Below are 24,875 nucleotides of genomic sequence, written 5' to 3'. Positions count from 1 at the left end.
AGATTGTGATTCATACGGTAGTTCAGATGGTTAGAGTTGTTGGTTTGACGGATGGGCCGGGGTTTTCTATATTGGGGGGATGGGGGTTTTGTACTAGGGTTTGTTGGATAAATTCTTTGCAAAAATGCTAGATAGATCTGTATGAGAGATAGGGATCTCTGTGCTTCAATGCTACACAGATGTATGCTTATTAGATTTGTTTGTAATGCTCATAGATTGGGTTTTTAATGCTACAGACATGTATGCTTATTAGATTAGGTCCCTATTAGATTTGTTTTTGAATGCTACTCAGATCGGGGTTTTGAATGTCATATGCCCAAATGGAATCCATTGATTAAGAAGTTATTTGATTCATTAGTATATAAATTTGTCCACAATATGTAGTTATATTAGCTCTGTTGTTCAATGTGTGTGCATGACAATGGAAAATGCAAATAGGATCATAGTATATTGGGAGTATATTTGCCTTATGATCAATGTGTCATGGGTACATATCTAATTTTTCAATTGGCTTCTATATTTACTAGTGATGGATGCAATTGTATATTCAGGAGGATGATGGTTGGGGGGAGAGGAAGCTGGCCCAGTACGACCCGTACGATCCAGAGTTTAGTGACGATGAAGAATATGAGGTAAGCCTACTTGAAGTTTAGATTGTTCATTTAGTTCCTTTGACATGGTGTATATGAATCTATAATGTATAATGTATTAATGTAACTTATTCATGTGTGCAGTATGATTCTGGAGAAGATGTGTACAAGGGCAACATCACGTCCTTCACAGCCAAGGAGGTGGAGAAGATCAAGGCCAAGGGAGTTGCTTCCTTCTACAACCGCAAGATCAAGAAGTGGCACTGCCCCTACTGCACCACCAAGCCAAAGCCAAAGGATGGCTACTTCGATCACCTGCTGTCTCATGCAGAGGATGTAGCGATTCGCGAGGAGGACTACATGATCAGGGGGCAGCATGCTGCCCTCGCGTAGGCCCTGACTCCGGCGTGATGTGATGATGTGATGCTGTGATGAACTGAATCTGAATCTTTATCTTTTGGGTTACTTTTGGTAAACCGAATGTGGCTGTTTATGGTGTGTTGAACTGAATCTATGGTGATGCTAGTAATGTATTATGCTATCTATATTTGTCTGCCCTTAAATTTGCCTGTGGTGTATTGTTAGTTCTGTTTAGATGTTGTGAACTATGATGATCACACATGTTGTTTCAGTGCTGCTTCACTGATCAGACATGTTGTTTCAGTGTTGCTTCACTCATCACACATGTTGTTTTAGTGTTGCTTCACTGATCACACATGTTGTTTCAGTGTTGCTTCACTGATCAGACATGCTACTTTTTCATTGATCATAAAGGAGTATTATCCTAATTATTTGTCTCATGTTTATTAATCAAATCAAATACATACTTTTTCCCACCAGCATGTTTCATTATCCGATGTTTTGAACTGACATTCTACAGGGCAGTATAAATTCAAGAAAATGCAAAAAATAAAATCTTGGCAAACTATCTATGTTTGTGTAGGAGATCATGTGTGCAAAATTTGAGGTGATTTAGAGGAGGTCAAAGAAATTTGAATTTGAGAAATGTGCTCCAAATGAGCTCGCTGGCTAGGGGTAAACAACCCATTTATAATCAAGTTTTTTTGGACCTACTCTAAATGAGCCAAATGTTTTTAATTAACACCTATTGAATCTATATAGTGTAGACTCTAAGTCTCACTATTTTTTGAATTAATCTTCATATTTTTACATTTTTCTTTTGAAAAAATATGCTTTAATATAAAAACTATTAAAAACACGTTTAAAGTATGAAAATGGAAAACTAAGTTCAGATCCTTCTTATTCACTTTGAAATAAAGCTTTGGTGATTTTTTTGATTTTTTTAAATTTTTCAAAACAGAAGGTAACCCTACCTCCTCTCGTTGAACTCTATGAAATCTTGTACGTGATAGCTCATATGTGTGAAGGCTTTCTCATGAACATGACCATAGACCAAATTTTATGATTTTTGGTTGGTAACATGTCACATAAGACAACATTGTGCGCAGGTTTATATTTTTTTATTTTTTAAATTAATGGTGCTCATTTGACCTCGATCGTGCCAGCTAGGGTTTTTTCATGAAAATGACCATAGACCAAGTTTATTATTTTTCCTCGTTAGTGTGTCTTATAAAACGACGAACGACGAAGGTTTCATATTTTCCAATTTTTTAAATTAGTTATGCTCAGTCAAAGCCTTCGAAACCCCGTTGACTAGCTCAAAACCCCTCTAAACCCCGTAGGGTTTCGCCTAACCCTAGCTCCGAACGCCAGTCGTCCGATCATACCATGGCGCCAAGCGACAACCCTCAAATGTGGTCTTCTAGAAGGAATTCGGTGGGCAGGCTGCGCGCAAACTCCACGCCGTTGGATCACAAGGACGGCTCCGCATCATTGGATCGTGGGGCGATCCGCTAGAGGCGATCCTGTTGGTTGTGCTCGGCTGCTCGTCCACCATTGACTATGTGAAAAAAATGTTGTTATTGGGCCCAAAAGGAAACCAAGCTCTGGTTGGACCGTCGAATTGCATCTTTTTTTTTTGCATCGTTTGCTCTATTTTCTGTGAACGTGCTGGCTCTGTTTTTTTGCATCGTTTGAAATTACACAACAATTGGCATTGTATAGATTTTTTTTTCATATAATATATATGAGCACGGACTCCCACGCGTGCAATTGGCTTCTTTTTCTTCTTCTTCTTCTTTTCAAACCACCGTTTCCCACGCTTGTACACTCCCAATGCCGTGGTGGGTTTGAAAATGGGCTACTTCACATTTGACCCCGTTATTGCCACGGCCAAATAACACGTAGCACTACGACTATTTAAGCCACCCTTTGCCTGTGCTATCCCTCATCCATCTCCCATCCTCTGCCATCTACCCTTCTTGCTCTTCGACCCCTTCTCCTTCTTCTGCACATCCCTTAGCCATGCAGTACACCGGACCAACCTACTGCTTCCCACCCATCGTGCCGAAGATGCTCTACCCTACCGGCGTGTACGTTGATCACACACTACGTTTGTGGGTGATATCAAGGTTGAGGACCGCAAGGAACTTCACCGAGTTCTTCCTCGCGTGCGGCTACCACCACCTCCCATGGGGATCTCCAACGATGTTCCGTGTCGAGGAGGTCATCCAAAACCGGGTGGTGGTTGCTCTCCTTGCCCACTTCACCAACACATTCGACGCCTTCTACCTCCTCGGCTGGGTGTTTTGGTGTGGCTCCAAGTTCATCGCTTTCACCACCCACAACATGTTCATGGAGTACAACAACATCTTCCCCACCGCGACGCGCCTGCACATCTTTTGTACCCCATCGACAATGCCCCGGAGGAGTAGTGAAAAGGGTGCCCGGAGGAGGAGCGAGGTGGAGAAGGCGGCGGCTAGGGTTCTAAACCCTCTATCTTTTTTAGTCTATGTTATGTTAAGTTGTAATTGAACTATGTTGGAGTTGCTATGGGCTTGTTGGCCCTTTTCTTAAGTTCTATTATTAAGTTTTCTATCTATTCTATTATCAAGTTCTTCCTAGTTTGAACTATGTGATCGTGCTATGGGCTTGTTGGCCCTGTCTACATATTGGGACTACATATTTGTTGATTGTTTTCTTAGAGAGCTTGCTTTGTTAGTAGGGTTCCCTTGTTAGTAACCACCTAGTGCATGTAGCCACAATGAACACATCTCTTTTTTTACACAAGCCACAAATATGTAGCCACCTAGCTAGAAGAGAGGAACCAATGGCAGTAATCGTCGCTTCATCCGTGGCGACTAGCATGCAAGAAAGTTGTTCGGTCAGTGCATCATGGCAGACGAATTGGCGCATGCAGGCTCAATCGGTGCATCATGGCATCGTGGCATCAGCGCATGCAGGCTCGATCGACGCATGCAGGCAGGCTTTGTTGGGTGCATGCATAATAGGCTTCTGTCCTGGCAGCGTGCGCATGCATTTAATGCAAGGGACGACCCAACGAAACCACGGCCCAACGGTCGAACAACGACACCACCCAACGCGACCCCACTTGTCAGGTCCAACGAATGAGATAGTCGAGCACGGCCCCACTTGTCAGAGTTAATGGTCAAGCCTTTGACCCGACAGAAACATTCGTTGTGACCAGTTTTGAGGGTTCTGGAAAGGGAGTGGGGAAAATTGAGCAAAAGTTAAGAGCGCGGGGATGAATGAGTAGAGCTAAGGAACCAGCGACACAAATGTAAAAAACCCTATGAGTTATGTGATTTGGTGATCGAATGTTGTTCGGAGTCTCGGATGAGATCACTGACATGGTGAGGAGTCTCAAAATAGTCGAGAGGTAAAGATTGATATATAGGACGATGGTATTCGGACACTACAAGTGTTCCGGAGTGTATCGGGTATTGACCGGAGTATCGGAGGGGTTACCGGAACTCCCGAGGGAAAGATATGGGCCATATGGGCCATAAGAGGGGAGCACACCAGCCTACAAGGGGTGGCGCCCCCCCCCAAGGAAGGAGGCCGAGTGGGAGAAGGGAAAGAGGGGGTTCGCCCCCCCCCCCCTTTCCTTCTCTCCTTCCTCTTCCCTTTCCCCCCTCTGACAATTATGGAAGGGGGGGAGGCCGAATTGGGGAAGACCCCAAGTAGGATTCGGCCTACTTGGGGCGCCCCTTGGCTACCTCTGCTCCCCTCCCACCTATATATATGTGGGGAGGGGGGCACCTAGAACACACAACATCAATTGTTAGTCGTGTGCAGCGCCCCCTCCACAGTTTACGCCTCCGGTCATATCTTCATAGTGCTTAGGCGAAGCCCTGCACGGATCACTTCACCATCACCGTCATCACGACATCGTGCTGGCGAAACTCATCTACTTCCTCGACATCTTGCTGGATCAAGAGGACGAGGGACGTCATCGAGCTGAACGTGTGCAGAACTCGGAGGTGCCATACGTTCGGTACTTGATCAGCCAGAGCTAGAAGAAGTTCAACTACATCAACCGCGTTGTCAAACGCTTTTGCTTACGGTCTACGAGGGTACATAGGCACACACTCTCCCCCTTGGATAGATCTTGCGTGAGTGTAGGATTTTTTTTTGAAATTGCATGCTACGTTTCCCAACACTTATATCTTTTAGAGCATGATGGTGATTATATTTTAAATAAATAGTTGCACTCTCACGATTCACTTAAATATTTTTTAGAGTCTAATAAATAATAATGTCAATATGCATGTGTCATGAAATTGGTCCTGATATGATAGGCATTCAAGAGGGATATAATAAAAACGTTCATGTAGATCACTTAATATGATATGTTTGATTCCTTGCAATAGTTTTGCGATATTAAGATGGTAATATGTGGGGTACTAGTGAATGACTGTGGTTTAGTAAGAATATTGATGTTAATGTTTGTGATTCCCTAAGCATGCATGTATAGTCTCTGGTTATGCGATGAAGTTGGAGCATGGTTTATTATTGAGTGTCTACCTTATGAGTGGCGGCCGGGGACGGGTGATGGTCTTTTCCTACCAATCTACCCCCTAGGAGCATGAGAGTGGCACTTTGTTTCGAGGGCTAATAAACTTTCACAATAAGTATGTGACTTTATGACTAATGTGAGTCCATGGATCATACACACTCTTACCTTTTCGCCATTTGCTAGCCTCTTCGGTACCGTTCATTGCCCTTTCTCGCCTCGAGAGTTGGTGCAAAATTTGCTGGCGCATCCAAACCCCATGATATGATATGCTCTATCACACATAAGCCTCCTTATATCTTCCTTAAAACAACCACCATACCTGCCTATTATGGCATTTCCATAGTCATTTCGAGATATATTGCCATGCAACTTCCATTGTTCCATTTTCATGACATACACATTCATTGTCATATTGCTTTGCATGATCATATAACTGACATAGTATTTATGGCTCAGCCACCGTTCATCATCATTATACATGTTATGCTAGCATCATTGCACATCCTGGTACACTGCGAGAGGCATATATATAGGGTCATATTGCCCTAGTTATTGAGTTGTAAGTAAATAAAAGTGTGACGATCTGTCCCAGTGAGGAAAGGATGATGGAGACTATGATTTCCCCACAAGTCGGGATGAGAATCGAGATAAAAAACAAATAAAAAGAGACAGAGAAAAGAGGCAAAAAAAGCCTAACAAAAAAATGAGAGAAAAATATAGAAGGGGAAATGTTACTATCCTTTTCCACACTTGTGCTTCAGAGTAGCACCATGTTTTTCATATAGAGGGTCTTCTATGTTGTCACTTTCATATACTAGTGGGAATTTATGTTATAGAACTTGGCTTGTATATTCCGATGATGGGCTTCCTCAAATGCCCGAGGTCTTCATGGGTAAGCAAGTTGGATGCACACCCACTTAGTTTCCATTGACCTTTCATACACTTATAGCTTTTAGTGCATCCATTGCATGACAATCCCCTTGCATCGACATTAATTGATGGGCATCTCCATAGCCCGTTGATTAGACATGTTGATGCGAGACTATCTTCCTTTTTGACTTATCCTTATTAATCTCTACCACCACATTATATTCCACCCATAGTGCTATGTCCATTGATCACGCTCATGTATTGCGTGAGGTTGAAAATGCTGAAGCGCGTTAGAAAGTATGATCCAATTGCTTGGCTTTTTATCGGGATAGTTCAAGATTAATACTTTATGTTAGGAAGACCAACCATGACAAGGCTATATGATTTTGTAGGGATAGCGTTCTTTAGCATTTTTATTTTGAAAAGGCATGATTGTTTGTTGGTATGCCTGAGTATTGATGTCTTTATATCAAATTATAGACTTGCTTTGAATCACTCAGATCGAAATATTCATACCGTAAAAGAGATTATATGATACACATGTTAAGTAGCATTTCACACCAAAATTCTGTTTTTATCATTTACCTACTCGAGGACGAGCAGGAATTAAGCTTGGGGATTTTGATACGTCTCCAACGTATCTATAATTTTTTATTGTTTCATGCTATTGTATTATCAATCTTGGATATTTTATATGCCTTTTTGTGCTATTTTTATCGTTTTTGGGACTAACCTATTAACCCAGTGCCTAGTGCCAGTTGTTGTTTTCTGCTTGTTTTTGGTTTTCCAAAAAATCAGCAACAAAGGGATCCAAACGCTATGAAACTTTTTGATGATTTTTTCTGGACAAGAGAGAATCTAGAAGCTTCGGGAGGAGAGCAGACAACAAATGAGGGGGCCGCGCCATGTTGCCTTGTGGGATCCTCGTGGCTCTACCTGACCTAATTTCGCTTCTATAAATTCTCAAATATTGGGAAACCACCCGAGAGCCACCCGAAACACTTTTTCGCCCGCCGCAAGCTTCCGTTCTTCTGCAATCCCATCTGGAGGCCTTCTCTGGTATTCTGCCAGAGGGGAAATCGATCACAGAGGGCTTCTACATCATCCTTGTTGCCTTTCGGTGATGCGTGAGTAGTTAAGCACAGACCTACGGGTCCATAGCTAGTAGCTAGATGGCTTCTTCTCTCTCTTTGATCTTCAATATAATGTTCTCCTTGATGTTCTTGGAGTTCTATCTGATGTAATCTTCTTTTGTGATGTGTTTGTTGGGATCCGATTCATCCTTTTTGCGGTGTGTTTGCGGAGTTATAAACCCACAATTCATTGGCTCCCAACAAACACCACGCAAAAGAATATTACATCGGATAGGACTCCAAGAAGATCAAGGAGAACATGGTATTGAAGATCAAAGATAGAGAAAGAAGCCATCTAGCTACTAGCTATGGACCTGTATGTCTGTGGTGAACTACCCACGCATCATCGGTAGGGCAGCAAGGTTGATGTAGAGCCCCCCGTGATCAATTGCCCCTCGGGCAGTGTACCGGAAAAAGGCCTCCAAATGGGATCACGGAAGAAAAGAAGCTTGCGGCGGTGGAAAAAGTGTTTCGGGTGGCTCTCTGTTGGTTTGAGAATATTTGGGAATTTATAGAGGTGGAATTAGGTCAAACGGAGTTGTGTGGGACCCAAGAGCTCAGGGGCACGCCTGGTGAGCTCGTTGCTTTCCCGTAGGTCTTCTGCCCTCCTCCCGAACCTTGTAAGGCCCTTTCTGGTCCAGAAAAAATCACCGTAAAGTTTCATCGTGTTTGGACTTCGTTGCTATGATTTTATGAAAAGCCAGAAACAAGCAAAAAAAGCAACTGGCGCTGGGCATTGAGTTAATAGGTTAGTCCCAAGAAATGATATAAAATTGCTTATTAAAGCATATAAAGCATTCAAGATTGATAATATAATAGCATGAAACATCACGACATCCTCCATGGCCACCGGTGCTGCATCTTAGCTTCCGCCGGTGTCGCCATCCACTGCGCCATAGCTTTCGCCATGGCCGCCTAGCGGCGTCGTAGCACCTGTTGCCATCGTTGGAGCTTCGCTGGGAGGCCGCCGATGTTGCGATGAAGCTCCTCGAGGGCGACAAGTGTTGCAATGGAGCTCTGGCGGGGCTGCAATGAAGCGCGCCGGAGCTGCAATGAAGCGCATCGGAGCTGCAGTGAAGCACATCGGGGGGCGTTGAAGCTTCGTCGAGGCTGCAATGAAGCGCCGTCGGGCGCCGTTGGTGCTTCGCGCGACACACCGTGTTGCCATGGAAGCTGCTGTGCTGAAGCTTTTTTTGCTGCAGACGCCACGGGGTGCAGGATGGAAGAACAAAGAGAGAAGATGTCAGCTTCGTTTTCTGCCATCGAAGGGCCATCATCCGTTGCATCGGACGGCTAGCTAGGCGGAGAGAAATCATCCGGCTGATGTGTAGCGGCCAAATCCCAAAGGCTTTGATGGTCCAGTGTATACAATTATGATCATCCTTTGAAGTTGTTATCGCAGAGAACATGATGATAAACTGGTTTTTACCATCACAGTGATTCAAACGATTTAAACACGCTGTTTTGAACGTTGTATTTTAAATGCCGGGACTGGCAAAAAACAGAAAAGAAAAACTCAAGGTTGTACTGCCGGGCTGAAATTGTTCCAACTGAGCTTCCTGGGCCTGGGCGTTCGCTTGACGTCCGTCCCTTCGCCGCAGTGGCGACGGCGCCGCCCTTCTCCCGCAACTCGACGCCGACCCATCCCCATCCCCCGCCGCCGGCGCTTTCCCATCCCCATCCCCATCCCCCGCCGCCGGCGCTTTCCCATCCCCATCCCCAACTAGTGAGCGTGAACCCGATGTGAGGCGCGCGAAATCCCTCCGCCATGGAGCATAGTGACGGCGAGACCGCCGCTAAGCGAGCCAAGCTCTCCTCCAGCGGCAGCGAGGACCTCCTCAGCGCGCTATCCGACGACGTTCTCATTCACATCCTTCTCAGGCTCCGCAACACCGCCGTCGCCGCTCGGACCAGCGTCCTCTCCAGCCGCTGGCGCCGCCTCTGGGCCCTCCTCCCGGGCCTGGACTTTCTCCCCGACACCAACCCATACAGCATACCCGCCGTCCTCGCCGCCCACCAAGCGCCCGCCCTCCGCTCTCTTCGCGTCCTCGCCAGGGACGCCTCTGCCGATTTCATGGCCGCGTGGCTCCCCATCGCCGCCCGCCGCCTCTCCGGCGATCTATTCTTCATCAACACTGTGTCGCCGGACGACGAGGCCGGGGACAGAGGCGCCTTTGAACTGCCATGCTTCGAGAACGCCACCTCGATCTCGCTCCACTTAGGGTTTCTTGGCATTGCAGTGCCAGCCTCCGCCATATCCTCTCGGCTCACCGATCTTCGCCTGTATAGCTTCCAGGTACAGGGTCCGTGCCTGCTCGGCGACGTTGTATCCTCGGCGTGGTCCCCATGCTTGCAAAGGCTCACCATCAACGATGCCCGAGGCATCGACAAATTCACCATCTGCTCAGAGTCTCTCCTGCAGTTGAAGCTCAAGGATCTAGATGGCCTGCAGCAGCTCACTGTCGTGGCGCCGACACTCAAAGAGCTAAGTGTGATCCTTTGCTTTGCTCCGAATCAACCTATTGCTAGCGTCTCAGCGCCTGAGCTGGTGTCGCTCCAGTGGAATGATGCTTATGATCCATGCTCTGTCCAACTTGGCGAGATGGCACATCTACAATGTCTGCACGCTGGCATTTTTCTCGTATATGGACCAGTTGATTTTACACCCAATCGCGATTGCCTGAGGATCTTGCAGGACTTCAAGGTCATGCACAGTCTAACCCTCCTACTGCTCTATAATCCGGTGAGTTCAATCTTATATGTGAAGTTATGTCGTCATGGCAAGTTTGTGTCAAGCAGATAAGTCAATAGATAACGAGACAAACATGTAGTTTAACTGAAGGAATGTGTCATTGGGACAACGTGATCAATTGATAATGAGACAAACATGTAGTTTAACTGAAGGAATGTGTCAATGGGACAATATCACATTCTAGAATAGCCATGCAAATTTCTCGCTTGTTCTATACTTCTATTTGCTCAAATCTCTGTAATAGACATGTGTTGAGCCTGAGCGCGGCTGATGTTCACCTCTTACATTGTATTGTTTTTTTCTGACTAGAATATTCGTTATCCAAGAGGATAATGAACTTTTCGACTGAGATACATTACTCTCCTTTGTGATTTACCTACAAACCTTGACGGATGACATGCCAAGGCTCCCGGACATTACATATAATCCTTTTTTGTGACGTCATCTGAACCTGCAGGATATAGGTAACAATCGATACTTGATGGAAGACATGACAAGGCTCCCTGACGTTACATGCTTGTCCCTGACTGTGATGTCAAACGGACATTGCTTTGGTGCCAGCTCATTCCACATTCTCGGACTGTGTACTGGTGTAAGAAAGTTGGCACTCAACTACTTTGAGGTAAAACTATCCTTAATTTCTTTATAACTCTTTTAAACATGTATAATGCTCGAGTTATCAGGTTAGTCACATAAAACAATACACATTTGCACTTTCGGTCATACCTAGACTAGATTGCCAGTTGGCCTACTCTAGGTGTTGGTTTGATACTAATACCTTGTCTCCAAACTTTAACAGTGGAAATGTTATGACCGGTTTAGCCTACGGCCGTAAAAGGCCCACCGGGCAATCTTAGCCCACAAGTTATCTTAGGTTAATTCGTATGCAAGTTATCTAGGTTATAAATATATGCTGTAAGACTCTTTTTGAGATTAAGCAATAAGAATATTATTATTCATGTTGCCCGGCTCCCAGAGGAGCCGGAACCCTAGCCGCCTCTAACCCTAGCCGCCGCCGCCATCTTCCTCCGACGCGACGGTGCCCAGCCGCCGGCGTGCCCGCTCATCGCCTAGCCCCGCTCCATCCTTCCCCTACAGCCTACGCAGCAGGTCCGGTAGGATCCCTGGTTCTACCAATTTAGTATCCAGAGACTCGGGTTCGACCATGTCTTCTCCATCACCCACGCTGCCGCTGCCCTCCGGCACCACCGCCTCGCTGTCCGTCCCCCCGATGACCACCAACGGAGCTCCGACGCTGCCGGGGCCGAGCGCCACAGTGGGGACCCCAACGCCGCCGGCTCCCGTCTCCCCCGCGCCACCGCCGACAACCTCAGTATTCACGCCGGAGGAGATGACCAGCATCCTGCCGGACCTCGTGACGGCCGTCCAGGGCATCTCCCTATACCTGGCCAGCCCGTACACCACCCCGCCGGCTGCGCCCCCTGCCTACAGCCACCCGGTGACGCACTGGCCGCTCCAGGCCGCGTCTGGCCCGAGCGGACCGCCCCTGCTGCCGTTCCAGGCGGGCTACACCAGCGGGCCTCCGCTGCTGCTGCATCTCCAGCAGTCCCCAGCTGCGGGCCGGCTCTGGCCGTCGTGGCTGCCGACTTCTACACCGGTTTCCGTTGCGTCTGGCCGCTACTCACAGCAGATGCAACAGCCGCTGCAGCTCCAGGCGCCACCTCTGCCCAGCGCCGGACTGTCGTCCGCCGCTCCGGCCGGCTTGCCCATCAACCAGGTCCGGTTCCCGCCCTCTCCATCACCAATACCAGCGTTGGCGGCTGGGTCTTCTCCATTGCCGGTCTACACCGCGGCTTCCGAACAGCCGACCCCATTCCCGCAGTTTGACGGGCCATCCGGCACTGCAGGTCGCCACCCGGAGTACTCCGACCAGGCGCCACCGGCCGCCCTGCTCCGCTCCTCCGAGCCAGTTCGACACGGCGCTTCGGCGCAGACACCGCCGTGGTTCGCCAAAATCGACTTCGCCACCTATGGCGGCACGGAGGACCCCCTCAACTGGCTCAACTAGTGCGACCAATTCTTTCGCGGGCAGCGCACCCTCGCATCGGAGCGTACCTGGCTCGCCTCCTACCACCTCCGCGGCGCGGCACAAACATGGTATTACGCCCTCGAGCAGGACGAGGGCGGCATGCCCCCTTGGGAGCGCTTCCGCGAGCTCTGCCTCCTTCGCTTTGGGCCCCCGGTCCGCGGAAGCCGCTTGGCGGAGCTCGGTCGCCTTCCCTTCACCTCCACGGTGCAGGACTTCGCCGACCGCTTCCAGGCCCTGGCGTGCCACGCGTCGGGCGTGACGGCGCAACAGCGGGCCGACCTCTTCGTCGGTGGACTTCCGGATCACATCCGCGTGGACGTGGAACTTCGGGAACCCCAGGATCTCCAGTCGGCCATGTACTACGCCCGCGCGTTCGAACGCTGCGCGGTGGCCATCCAGCAAGCATCACCGTCCCGGACCGCTGGGTCGCTATCCGGGCCGGATTCCGTGCAGGGTCGGCCTGCGCAGGCTTCCGCGGCACCCCTGGCGCGACCGCGGCGCGCCCGTTCCGTCGGCTCACCTCAGCCGAGCTACTCGAGCGTCGCCGTCAAGGGTTGTGCTTCAACTGCGACGAGCCCTACACGCCCGGCCATGCCTGCCCACGACTCTTCTACCTGGAGGTTACAGACTACATTCCGGAGGACGCCGTCGCCGCCGACCTGGCCGCCCCAGCTGTCGCGAAGGTGTTTGACGCTGGTTGATCACCTCGAGAAGTTCAGCAAGCGCTTCCCCACCTTACAGCTCGAGGACGAGCTGTTTGTGCAGGCGGGGAGAAGTGTTATGACCGGTTTAGCCTATGGCCGTAAAAGGCCCATCGGGCAATCTTAGCCCACAAGTTATCTTAGGTTAATTCGTATGCAAGTTATCTAGGTTATAAATATATGTTATAAGACTCTTTTTGAGATTAAAAAAAGGGCAACCTGGTGCATGTAGCTCCCGCTTGCGCAGGGTCCAGGGAAGGGTCCGACCACTTTGGGTCTATAGTACGCAGCCTTTCCCTACATTTCTGTAAGAGGCTGTTTCCAGGACTTGAACCCATGACCTCATGGTCACAAGGCAGCAGCTTTACCACTGCGCCAAGGCTCCCAGAGGAGCCAGAACCCTAGCCGCCTCTAACCCTAGCCGCCGCCGCCATCTTCCTCCGACGCGACGGTGCCCAGCCGCCGGCGCACCCGCTCATCGCCTAGCCTCGCTCCATCCTTCCCCTACAGCCTACCCAGCAGGTCCGGTAGGATCCCTGGTTCTACCAGGAAATTATATGGCTCTTGTAAGTGCTAATACTTTCATCTTCAAGTTTAGCAAAGCGGCGCACTATTTTCTAATGTATGTGACAATATATTGGGAAATGGGGATCCCAGGTGCCACACCCCCCTATATGAATATAGTATTAAAAACAATTACCAGGAAATTTCAAAAAATTCTGAAATTTTCGGATATCAAACCTGGGTGCCCATTGTCCACCCGTGCTCAGTTTCGTTTGGAATGAGTGCCCATGGTATCCGTGGCGAAGGAAATACGGTCCGACAGACGATCCATCCAAATAGTTTTTTCTATACATAGGAATTTTTTGACTTTTTTACCGAGATTACCATGGGCACCCTTTCTCCACGAAACTGAACACGGGTGTACAATGGGCACCCAGGTTTGATATCCCGAAATTCCAGATTTTTTTGAAATTTCCTGGTATTTTTTTAATTCTATATTCATATAGGGGTGTGTGGCACCCGAGAGCCACAAATCGTCATCCACGGTATATTGCGCTTTATTGCCTGGCAGGCTCAGTCACACGCTCAATCTTGATAACACACTTAAAGCAAGTACTTGGGGATATTATTTTCTTACGATATGCTTTTCTAAGATATTTCATTGACAATGAGTCCAAAGGTCAAACTGAACATCATCATGCTTAAGAATTCGTGTAACTTCTATAATAGTGTTTGTCGTACCAGTTTCTCTTTGTACAAAGAACATACATATTTTCTGCAGTATGCCGGCTTCAAACTACTTCCTGCTGTTGTTCTTTTGTAAATGTGCTGATGCATCTCGAAGTACTCGGGCAGTCTGATACATTATAATTTCGTCTCTTTTTCATCATGAAACATATCGGTTAATCTTACGAAGTTGATATGCTCCTCACTTCAGGCGCAGACTCCATGCCCATCAAGTTGCATTTGTGATCAGCCAACACACTGGAAAATCGAGAAACTTGTGCTTGATCGCCTCCAAGAAGTAGAAATTAGTGAACTATCAGGAACTGAACATGAACGTGATTTTGTGCAACGCTTATTCAGTTGGGCAACGGCCTTAAAAAAGATGACAGTATATTTTCATCACTCAATTACGGAAAGCAAGGCCAAGGGGTTGTGCCAGATGTTACGAAGCTTCTCCAAATCGGAACTGCATATGGAATTTTATGTGCACCGCTGTTTGGTGGGGAAAGTTCTGTATGTTCCTGAAGATTAACACACTGATTTGCCAATTCTCACAAGCTTCTGGTTTGCTTGGTCCTAATGTTGGCATGCTCAGGAGTGGTGACGAATTCATGTTGCCAGAATATGTCAATGCTGTTGGAATTGTCTTTTCTGGGATGCGTGTTTATCTCTGTAATCGGTATGCAACTATGGATGCTAATTAATTTGCTAGAATATTAGCAGCTTACCCTGACTTCTATTGATGCTGAGAGCATTTGTTAAGTGGGGTGCACTGCTATTTAGTAGTCTCATGGTGATTTCTGCTAGTATGAATTTCTGTTATTGTAATGGTACCCGGGACTGGAAGGTCACCCTTTTGATATCTTTTGTTGGAGTTTGTGTAAGGGTATGGTTCTTTCATGAATTGTGAGACTGAAATTAAGTAACTTGGTCTCATATATGGATTCATGTCATGAAGCTATATGTCCAATGGTCTTTCATGTTGGGTGAATTAAGATAAGCTGTTTAGATGGGAGATTAATATCCAGAGCATTAACTACTAATCAAAGCTGGTGGTATTTATCATGTGACGTGCACTTACGAATCTACTGCAGAGGGCAAGTGTTCCAAACAAGGTTGCGAGAACAAGACTCCTAGCCTCAGGCAATAACTAGTCTTCCTGCTTATACTTTTATTCTTGTTGGTAGGTCACCCTTGGTTAATTATGTATGATTGATGGGTTGATGTTGTCAAGGCTGTGGATGAGTTTTGCTGAAATCTAACAAAAATGGGCGTCGACTCTATAGGTACCGTGGTTTCGCACTTGAAGACTCCAGTGGACAGTAGTAAAATAAATATGAAAGTTGAAGATATCAGTAAAAGAAAGACTTTTATGTGGTATCTTTGCTGAGGAAGTTGTGCTGACAAAGAACAATCTTGTTCACTGCAACTGGCAAGGAAGCAAGAAGCATTGTTTTTGTGCCCATGGCAAGACAATTAAACACCTCTTCTTTTAGTACAAGTTTGTGCATTCTATGTAGTCAGCCATCTAAATAATGTTCAATTTGTATCCGCCAAGAAGTGTTACCAGTTTGTACGGTCATTGTTCGATGACATACCAAATAAATTTTGTATGCTAATAAGGGTGGATGCATCTGCCTTACTATGGGCGCTTAGACCGTAGAAATGATATGATTTTCAATGTGAAAGTTCATCTCTGTTATCTACTGTTGGACGAATTGGCTTCATACGAGGTTTACACTACTCCGAATGGAGCACCAACCGGTGTTGACAATGGTGTGTACGCGATTGGAGCATATTATATTTTGTGTTAATAAAAGTGTCCTTCATCAAAACGGACACAAAGTATTCACGTGACGATGAATCCACAGCTAAAGTGGTAGTATCTTATTGGTAAACCAGCTGATATTGTTGATTGTGAAATGTATATAGTCTGGATGGGGTCACTTCCTCCTCAAATAACAGGGCTCGCTGGGAGGAATATGGACATGGTGGTTGATGTCACCGTGTCAAAAGTCTCCTTGTGGAGAGACAACATATGATTCCAGATTGTCAAGTTCTATCATCAAGGGAGTGATACAGTATCTGTTTGGCTTGCACCATTGGTGATGGTGGCGGCACGGCACCTCTGACATGTCGTGAGAATTTTTTGTTCCTAGGCTGAGAATAGGTAAAGGAGCGGCCCTGAGCGTTAAGACGGATTGTGGTTTCTTCACCGAGTATCAGCGATAGACATATATTTGAACAAGTCTCCTTTTTGAAGTCTCAAATGTAGAAGAAAGAATATTTTTTATTAAAAATTTGAACAAGTCGATGAATTTTCTTCATCATAACTTAAAAACCCGTAGAAGCGCATGCAACACCTTGAGCCCCACCACAAAGAAAACCATCCTTCCAAGCAATGGGAATGGGTCAGGATAGCACTGGCGCAGCACGATGTGAAACATTGGGAGCCGGGACTGGCCATTTAGCTATAGCTGACCGCACTGCAGCCGTTATTTGTAGCTGGTTGGTGGCGTTTCACTGTCCATTGGGACCTCCTTTCGCTGTGTCATTCATCCCGTTCCTTAGCTCCGTCCCTTGGTGCTCACTTGGACAGTGCCACCACCAAGGCCTCTCGCTCCTTTATTAGCTATATCATCACATCAGACCGACACAGCTTGAGAGACGCAGCAGCAGCAACCTGCAAGCAGAAGCAGTGCGGATCAGAGGGAGGGAGGGAGGAAGGCATGGGCAGCTCATCAGGGCTCGTCGACTGGAGGGGAAGGCCGGTTAACCCCAAGAAGCATGGAGGAGTAAGAGCTTCCATCTTCATTCACGGTATGGAATTGGAATTGGAAGGCAACACCTGCATACTACATCCTTCATGTCTTCCTAAGTTCCTTTGATTTGCTCGCTCCAGTAGTCTTGCCAATCCCATTTCTGTCAACAATGATAACCTTCTTTCCTTGAGTTAGTACATACGTACGTATGTGCAAACAATTGATCCATTTGGATTTTTCTCGCACACACTTTTTCTCCCTTTAGCTAGCTAGCAAGCAGGTTTCTTGCATGCTTTTCCCCTGCTATGTTGACTAGCTAGCAGTAGCAGGTCACTCTCACTCCCACTTTTGCTATCAGTCGTGTGTTTCCATAAACCATACTCGGTAGAAAGCTTAATCTTTTTGGCCAAGCTTAGAGATGTTAATGGAACGCACGCTTCACTTTTTTTTCTTCTAATCTGTTCTTGTGCATGCAGCTCTGGTGCTGCTGAGCAACGCTGCCAACATCGCCAACATCATGAACCTGGAGACCTACCTTCGCGGCACCATGCACATGGGGGTGGCGGAGGCCTCAACGACGGCCAGCAACTTCTTCGCGGCGCTGCAGATGTTCTCCATCCCGGCAGCCTTCCTCGCCGACTCCTACATCAAGCGCTTTTACACCGTCCTCATCTTCGGCCCGATCGAGATTCTGGTACTATCTACTGCTCCATGCCCCATGTTTTTACGCGATGGATTTTGTTTTTGGTACAACTTACTTATCCATGGAAGTGGAAGGGGCTTTTATTATTTTTAATCTACATACATCAAGCCTCATGCATGATTGCTCCATTATGCATTTCATTCAGTAATAGTCAGTATTTCCCAACCAAGGAATCTAGTCAACGTTTTAGCCTGATAGCACACCTTGAGTTTAATGCTACGTACGAATACGACTAGCTAGCTAGCAAAGGTGCTGGATTTTTCCACCAAGCGCTAGACAAAGGTGGCATGGGTGGGTGCCATCGGCGCGTCAACAGGACCGGAAAAAGGAGGAGCGACGAGACGATCAAAGTGGCATACATACATAGCATGGGTGGGGTCGACACAACGGGGAGTAGTTGGTGTGACTGTCAGAGCTGGATGACCCGCTTTCTTTCTCGCGGGAACCAAAATATCAACAAGTTTCTAGAAGCCCTGGGAGGCTGGGACCATTTATATTGGCTTTTCAGTTAGTTTCAGCTGCACGCTTCTTCTTTTTAAGTATAAAATTACAAAATAATCACTCAAAACCGTGTAGATTACCCGGTTGATGGTCCGTTTTTGTCGTTGGCTTTTGCACTAGATCTTTGAAACATACTAGTAGTTAGGGTGCGCGCTTGAGAGGGAGTTGGACGCACGTTTTCATTTACAAAAATACATGGACTCATCGCCTTCATCTAGAAAAACATTTAAAAAAAAATCCTCACCTCCATTTAGAAAAAGAGTAAAAAGGAAAAGAAGAAAAAACTTCAATGCAACCTACCAGCGAGCGCCACTTTCGTAGCCCTCCATTTAAAAAAAATTGTGGGTCATGACCTCCATAAGGAAAATCACATTAAAAAAGTTCTTCACCTCCATCTAAAAATAATATCCCAAAAAATATTTTACCGCGGCCAACCAGCTTGCCCCATATGGCATAGCTGATTGGCCGCCCTTCACGCATGGATTTGATGTTCTACATTTATTTTTCTTGTCATTGAGTGTCAGGGCATAGCTATAGTTCTTTACCAGGTTGTGGATGTGTAGTCACTTTGTTATCAGGTTATAGTCACTTGCTTACTACTCTTGCCGATTTAAAACAAATGTCGCAACTTTGAATTAAGCTTAGTTGAGTTACCTCTCGTCCATGTAAGTCTTGCATTGCTTTTGATCTTATTTCTGTGGCCTGGTATCTTCTCTTACTTGTTGTAACATGCATAACACACGACATCTCTTGTTAAATTTCATAATAGCATGTGCTGCATGAAAATACTAACCGGGGCATGTGCACTAGTTAGATTTCCAAACAATTTGTCGTTAGCAAAATTATCTTGTTTTTGGTTTGGTCAATGGGGCTGGTGCCCCATCTGCAGCTCCTACGGTCCCTATCGTTGTGTTTCGCCATCGACACAAAAACAGCAGTGTCCCCTAAAAAAAACCAGCAGAGTGGCCCTCGCTATGGAGCTTGCTACAACTGATTGTATGAACTTCTTGAGTTGAGTAATACATTATTCATCCGCAAAAAAGAAAGTTTGGCAAAACGTCTCACCAAGGTGGGCCTTCTCGTGTGACATGGCAGCCGCCCTTTCAACACTTCTTTTTTCAGTTTGCAGTAGATATCCCAACTAATTGGGAGATCCTCCTTTTTTTTGAGGGGAATACCAAGTTTTATTCATCAAAAACCACAAATTGTGGGATACATCTTGGATCAAGAGGTTGGCCAAACCAGACGTGGCGCCCCGGACCCAGTGAAAGCAATGACTTGGCTAAACTATGTGCCTCCATGTTGGATGCACGAGACTCGAAAATGAAACTACATTGAAAAGAGTTTGCTAGAATTTGTATTTCACTAATGACAGCTCCAGTGCTGCCCCTACAACCCTTATTGATATTATTGATAACTTGCTTGGAATCGGAGGAGATCAAAAAATTCTGTAGATGGAGATCTGCCGCAAGTGCCAAACCCTCGCGGCAAGCTATCGCTTTCAGAGTTTCAGGGTCGTCTAGTCCTGCAATCACCAGAGATGAACTGCCAAGATACGCGCCGGTTTCGTCTCTGCAAACCGCCGCTGCTGACCCCCTACTACCCTTGCGGACACCAGCATCCACATTGATCTTTGCATGGTCTTGAGGAGGGGCTTTCGGCCTTCCGCTCCTGCTTGTTGCTCCAGCTGTAGTCACCTGGTGTGGTTTGACCTTCAGTATATCTAGCTCATCAATAAAACTGGTGATGAAGCCATATGTAGCGTGAGGGCTTTGAAAAATCCCTTCATGAATTGCCTTTCGTCGCGCTTCCCAGATTGATCGCCCACAACGTAACCGAGAGCCTCACAAAAGCTCGTGTGGCATCGACTCCATCAATGTGAACAACCATTGTTTGGCGTTTGGTTCAGTTGTAGCTGCAACATTTTTCGTGATCTCCTGGTCCATAACTGACCATATACACCTGGACATTGAACACTCTATTAGGGAGTGTCTCCATGAGTCTTGCGCGCCACAGATGCCGCAAGCACTTGAGTCACTCATATGTCTGTGTGCCCTCACGTCGTTGGTAGGGATCGAGTGTTTTGACAAACGCCAGAGAAACATCCTCACCTTGCCCAGCACTTGAGTTTTCCAAAGCTTTTTCCATGCTCCCTCCTCTCTGGACGTGCTGGAAGATCCGGTCGTGCTTTCCAACCATGCCTCTCTTCTAGCTCTTGTCGCCACCAGCATGCGATAGGCTGATTTAACAGAGAAATTTCCATTCTTTTCGTAATGCCAGCTCTAGAAATCCGGAACGTTCATGGTGCACAAATGGATAGCCATTATTACCTGAACATCCATTGGCATGAAAACTTCCGAGACCCTCTGTCTGTTCCATTGGGCTGACGTGGCATCAATGAGCTCCTCCTAATCGGCGGTTCAGGTGCCCGATCGCTCAACTGGCGCTCACGCAGCCGCTTCATTTGGGCCGGCCCATAGAAACACGCTGGGCGCTGCCGCTTCCTTCCTTCGCGCTCGCTCCTCGTTGTCCTTCGCTCGTTCACGGTTGACAGTCGACAACGTCTCAGAAAAAGGTTGAAAGTCGATAGTTGATCGGGCGATCGTTGACTGGTCAACCATTTCCATTCTCGTTGGTTTTCACGAACACAAGAAAGAAGAAAAAGGATGTACTCACGTCGTGTGAAGTGTCTTTGTAGGTTATTGCAGTTTATACTGATGAGGAGGTTCGTGAGTCTGATTCATGTCGCGGGGACCTTTTTGCACAGGTCAACAGAAAAGAATATTGGTAAATGGGCAGGCCCAGCATGAAGGGGGTGTGTGCACTGATTTGCGGATATAACACACTAACGGACACGGAAGGCGTCAAATAGGAGTTGGGCATTTAATTATTGTGGTCCATAAAAATTGTCAACACTTGTGTTATTTGATTTTTTTTTGGAAGTTACAAAAGTTGGAAAAAAAATACAAAATCAAAATTCGTGTTACGCATAAAAAATGCAAAAATCCGCATGGGCACACAGCAGGTGTGGGAGTATACATGGGTGCGACCAAAGATTCGCTTTGGGTTTGACGAACTTGTTTGGACAGAAACCCCTCAATTACTTTGTGTGTGCATGCTTTTAACACAGTTGCATGCTTCTCCAATCCCACCCCCATGCTTTTTCATTTCATCCACAAATTACAATCTATTAAGATTTTTTGAACCGAAAGTCCAAATTGAGTTTTATTTGTATATTTGTGTTTGTTGCGACAAAAACTTTTGAACTAGGCCATTCTTGAATACATTTTGAGAACAGTTAAATTTTACCAAGTGTCAAATATTTAAAACCTAATAGTCGCAATATAATTTTTTACCAAGTTTCATTTGTTTTCGGATTTAGGGATTAGGGTCTTGGGCTTAGGGTTTAAGTTTTAGTTTTGAAACTTGGTGAACTTATCATTCGCCCCTATCAAGTTTTAGTAGTTGAAACTTGCTGGAGTTTTTAAACTTGTCAAAACGTATTGACAAATGGTCTTGCTCAAGAGCCCTTGTCCCAACGAAGACGGATATGCAAAGCGAACATATATTAAACTTTCGATTCAAAAGATATAATGGATTCAAATTTGAAAGTCAAAGAAAAATAATGGAAAGTGGGATGGGTGGAGCTGTCAAAAGTTGGATGCATGGACCCATTTAAGGTAATTAATGACTAAGGCACATGTAAAGATCAAACCAATTTCTGAATCACGAGGCAATTGGGCGGCTAGGAATCTGCCTACTCCCACACCTACGCGACACAAATCCTCTCCCATTAAAAATGTTCAAATGACGTCAACACCAACCAACAATGTTGACAACCCTATGATAACAGGAGAGATCCTCCGACAACGGCGCTTCCAGAAAAGGAACAAAGCAGGAGCACCGTTGTCGTCGGATTCAAGCGATGATGATAGATTATGGGTTTCAACCTAAACGGAAGCCTCAGCGAACTCTGGTTTTAACAAGGGAACAGTGCGTGAATACCATTATTGTCAAGTTCAATCAACGAAGGTCGGACCTAGATTTTCACCCTAGAACTCAAGATCTAGGGCTCAAAGAGCACCACCTAACGAGAGTCGCCATATGTTGCCTTCACATGTCGTGCTCTTCAACTCTAAAGTCTTAACAAATGCGACATTTGCATGCCATGTATACACTAGCCTATGCAACTGCACGTGTTTGTTACTAATTTAAATAGCTTGTGATTGTGTTAAAAAAATAGTTTTGGATGTTGCAGAAAAACATGTGAATTCCATAAAACAATAATATGATGGGATTTTATGATCCCAAAATAATCATTCACATTTAACTCTACTTTGCTCTGGTCTCTTGACGCGCCAAAACATGCCACCAGGTCATTGCAATTTGGGTTTGACACCTAAGTAAGGAGTAGTACTACTAATCTAGTCGCTGTGCAAGCCTAATCTCATATTCAGAGCACTTGTCATTCATCGCGTTTGCATTTGCAGGGCTACATCCTACTGGCAGTGCAAGCGCACGTCCCATCTCTGCACCCGCCACCCTGCAGTCCCACTGGCGCGCAGACCTGCGAGACGGTCCGTGGCTCCAACCTGAGCCTGCTCCTCCTGGGCCTCTACCTGATCCCCATCGGCGACGGCGCGGCGCGCGCGTGCCTGCCGGCGCTGGGGGGCGACCAGTTCGACACGGCCGACCCCGTGGAGCAGCGGCAGGAGACGAGCTTCTTCAACTGGTACACCTTCGCCGTGTCCTCGGGCGGCTTCGTCGGCCTGGTGCTCGTCGTGTGGGTGGAGAACAGGAGAGGATGGGACATCGGCTTCACCGTGTGCGCTCTGTGCGTGCTGCTGGGGATGCTCATATGGATGGCCAGCTTCCCTTTCTACAGGAACCAGCTGCCCGGTGGAAGCTCCATCACAAGAATCTTGCAGGTATATATTTATTATCCGCCGCGTGTTTGTTTATTCAGATTCAAGATATTACAATCCGGTCCTAGTAATAGTACTGGCAATTCGACCAAATACTTGGCATCAAACAGGTTCTTGTGGTGGCATTCAAGAAAAGAAATGTTCAATTGCCTGACAACGCAAGTGAACTCAAGCAACTGAACCAAGATGATCACAATGTCCTTGAAGAGCTGCAGCGGACAGATGGCTTTCTGTAAGTAGCTCCCGCCAAATCTGAAGAACAGACCTGAAATATACACTTGGCTGAAGCTAAAGCTTCCTACAGGTGTCTCGAGAAATCCGCGGTAGAGACCGGGGAGACAGGGCCATGGTCGCTCTGCACCGTGACGCAGGTGGAGGAGACCAAGATCGTCCTCCGGATGGTGCCCATCTTCCTCAGCTCCGTCCTAGGATACATCCCGGTGCCGCTCATCCTCAACTTCACCGTGCAGCAGGGGAACACCATGGATACCAAGCTAGGCAGCGTCCACATTTCCCCGGCCACGCTCTTCGTCATCCCCACCGTCTCCCAGATGCTGATCCTCATCCTCTACGACCGGTTCATCGTCCCGTCCCTGCGCAGGATCACGGGATACGTGGGCGGCGTCACGCATCTGCAGCGCATCGGGATCGGGTTCCTCTCGGCCACCGTGGCCACCGGCGTGGCCGCCCTGGTGGAGGCCAAGAGGAAGAGGGTCGCGGAGGACAAGGGCCTCATGGAAGCCACCACCGGGATCCCCATGTCCGTCTTCTGGCTGACGGTGCAGTTCTTCCTCCTCGGGGTGGTGGACGTCACCTCCTTCGTGGGGCTCCTCGAGTTCTTCTACAGCGAGGCGTCGACGGGGATGAAGTCCGTTGGCAGCTCCATCTTCTACTGCATCCTCGGGGTGTCGGCTTGGCTGGGGAGCCTGCTCATCCAGGTGGCCAACCGGGTCACCAGGCGCGCCGATGGGACGGGAGGATGGCTGGACGGGACCAACTTGAACATGGGCAAGCTTGATAACTTTTACTGGCTGCTTGCTGTGCTTGAGCTGGTGGCACTCTTCGTCTACACCATCTTCGCCAGGAGGTATGTGTATAGGAATGAGCAAAGGGTTGTGGACACCAAGGTTCCAGTGGAAGGTGCCACCTTTGGTGATGTCATGATCTAGACTAGACTAGATGATGATACACGACCAAACTATAAAATGCAAACTTCAATTGTGACGTACAACTTTTTTTTTTAATTATTTTAGAAAAGGAGGATGACCCCCAGCCTATGCATCTGGGAGATGCATACGGCCACTTTATTGATTATTCTCGAGGACCTTACAAAGTATTACAACAATGTGTCTGAATCCACCATCTTGGCAACACATGCCGCTACTCCTATCCAAAATGATGAAGGGGTGCTAACTGGGCCACTACCCAAACCACTCACCTAAGCCTAACATCAAAAGCCGGAAGCCGAAACATATTCGGGAGCCCCAGCCGAGCCACATACCGGGTCTGGAGCACAATCCGGTCAGACGCACTCGTGTGTTGTCGCCGCCATCTTCCACAGGTCCGTCTTCAGATCATATTGAGGCTTCTACCTTGTCTGGACACTCTGCCATCGACGTCACCATGACGCCAGACAACAACCTCCTCCTGCGCGAGTCTATCTCCGTGCATCGGACTCCGAGCCTCCACAGCGCCATGCTGCTGATATCCGCCGCCATCGATGTGTGAGATGAAGTACCACTCCACCACCACCCCCCC

General features: G+C 47.2%; 2 protein-coding genes across 2 annotated transcripts; both read left to right on the top strand.

Moving 5' to 3' along the window:
* The first annotated feature begins 9,068 nt into the window (after positions 1-9,068).
* LOC119363875 (putative F-box/FBD/LRR-repeat protein At4g03220) lies at positions 9,069-15,187 on the top strand. Its single transcript, XM_037629245.1, has 3 exons — positions 9,069-10,236; positions 10,703-10,867; positions 14,438-15,187. The coding sequence occupies exons 1-3, from the start codon at positions 9,262-9,264 to the stop codon at positions 14,756-14,758; spliced, it is 1,461 nt and encodes a 486-aa protein (XP_037485142.1). The 5' UTR covers positions 9,069-9,261; the 3' UTR covers positions 14,759-15,187.
* Positions 15,188-16,786: 1,599 nt separating this feature from the next.
* On the top strand, positions 16,787-24,361 carry LOC119363874 (protein NRT1/ PTR FAMILY 4.5-like). Its single transcript, XM_037629244.1, has 5 exons — positions 16,787-17,046; positions 17,465-17,682; positions 22,683-23,120; positions 23,228-23,349; positions 23,422-24,361. Exons 1-5 carry the CDS (start codon positions 16,956-16,958, stop codon positions 24,284-24,286), a joined length of 1,734 nt encoding a protein of 577 aa, XP_037485141.1. The 5' UTR covers positions 16,787-16,955; the 3' UTR covers positions 24,287-24,361.
* Positions 24,362-24,875: the final 514 nt, after the last annotated feature.

The sequence above is a fragment of the Triticum dicoccoides genome, chromosome 2B (assembly GCF_002162155.2).
Source record: "Triticum dicoccoides isolate Atlit2015 ecotype Zavitan chromosome 2B, WEW_v2.0, whole genome shotgun sequence".
NCBI classification, from domain to species: Eukaryota; Viridiplantae; Streptophyta; class Magnoliopsida; order Poales; family Poaceae; genus Triticum; species Triticum dicoccoides.
Note: the sequence above shows the minus strand (reverse complement) of the source record. Positions and strands in the feature narration are given on the sequence as shown.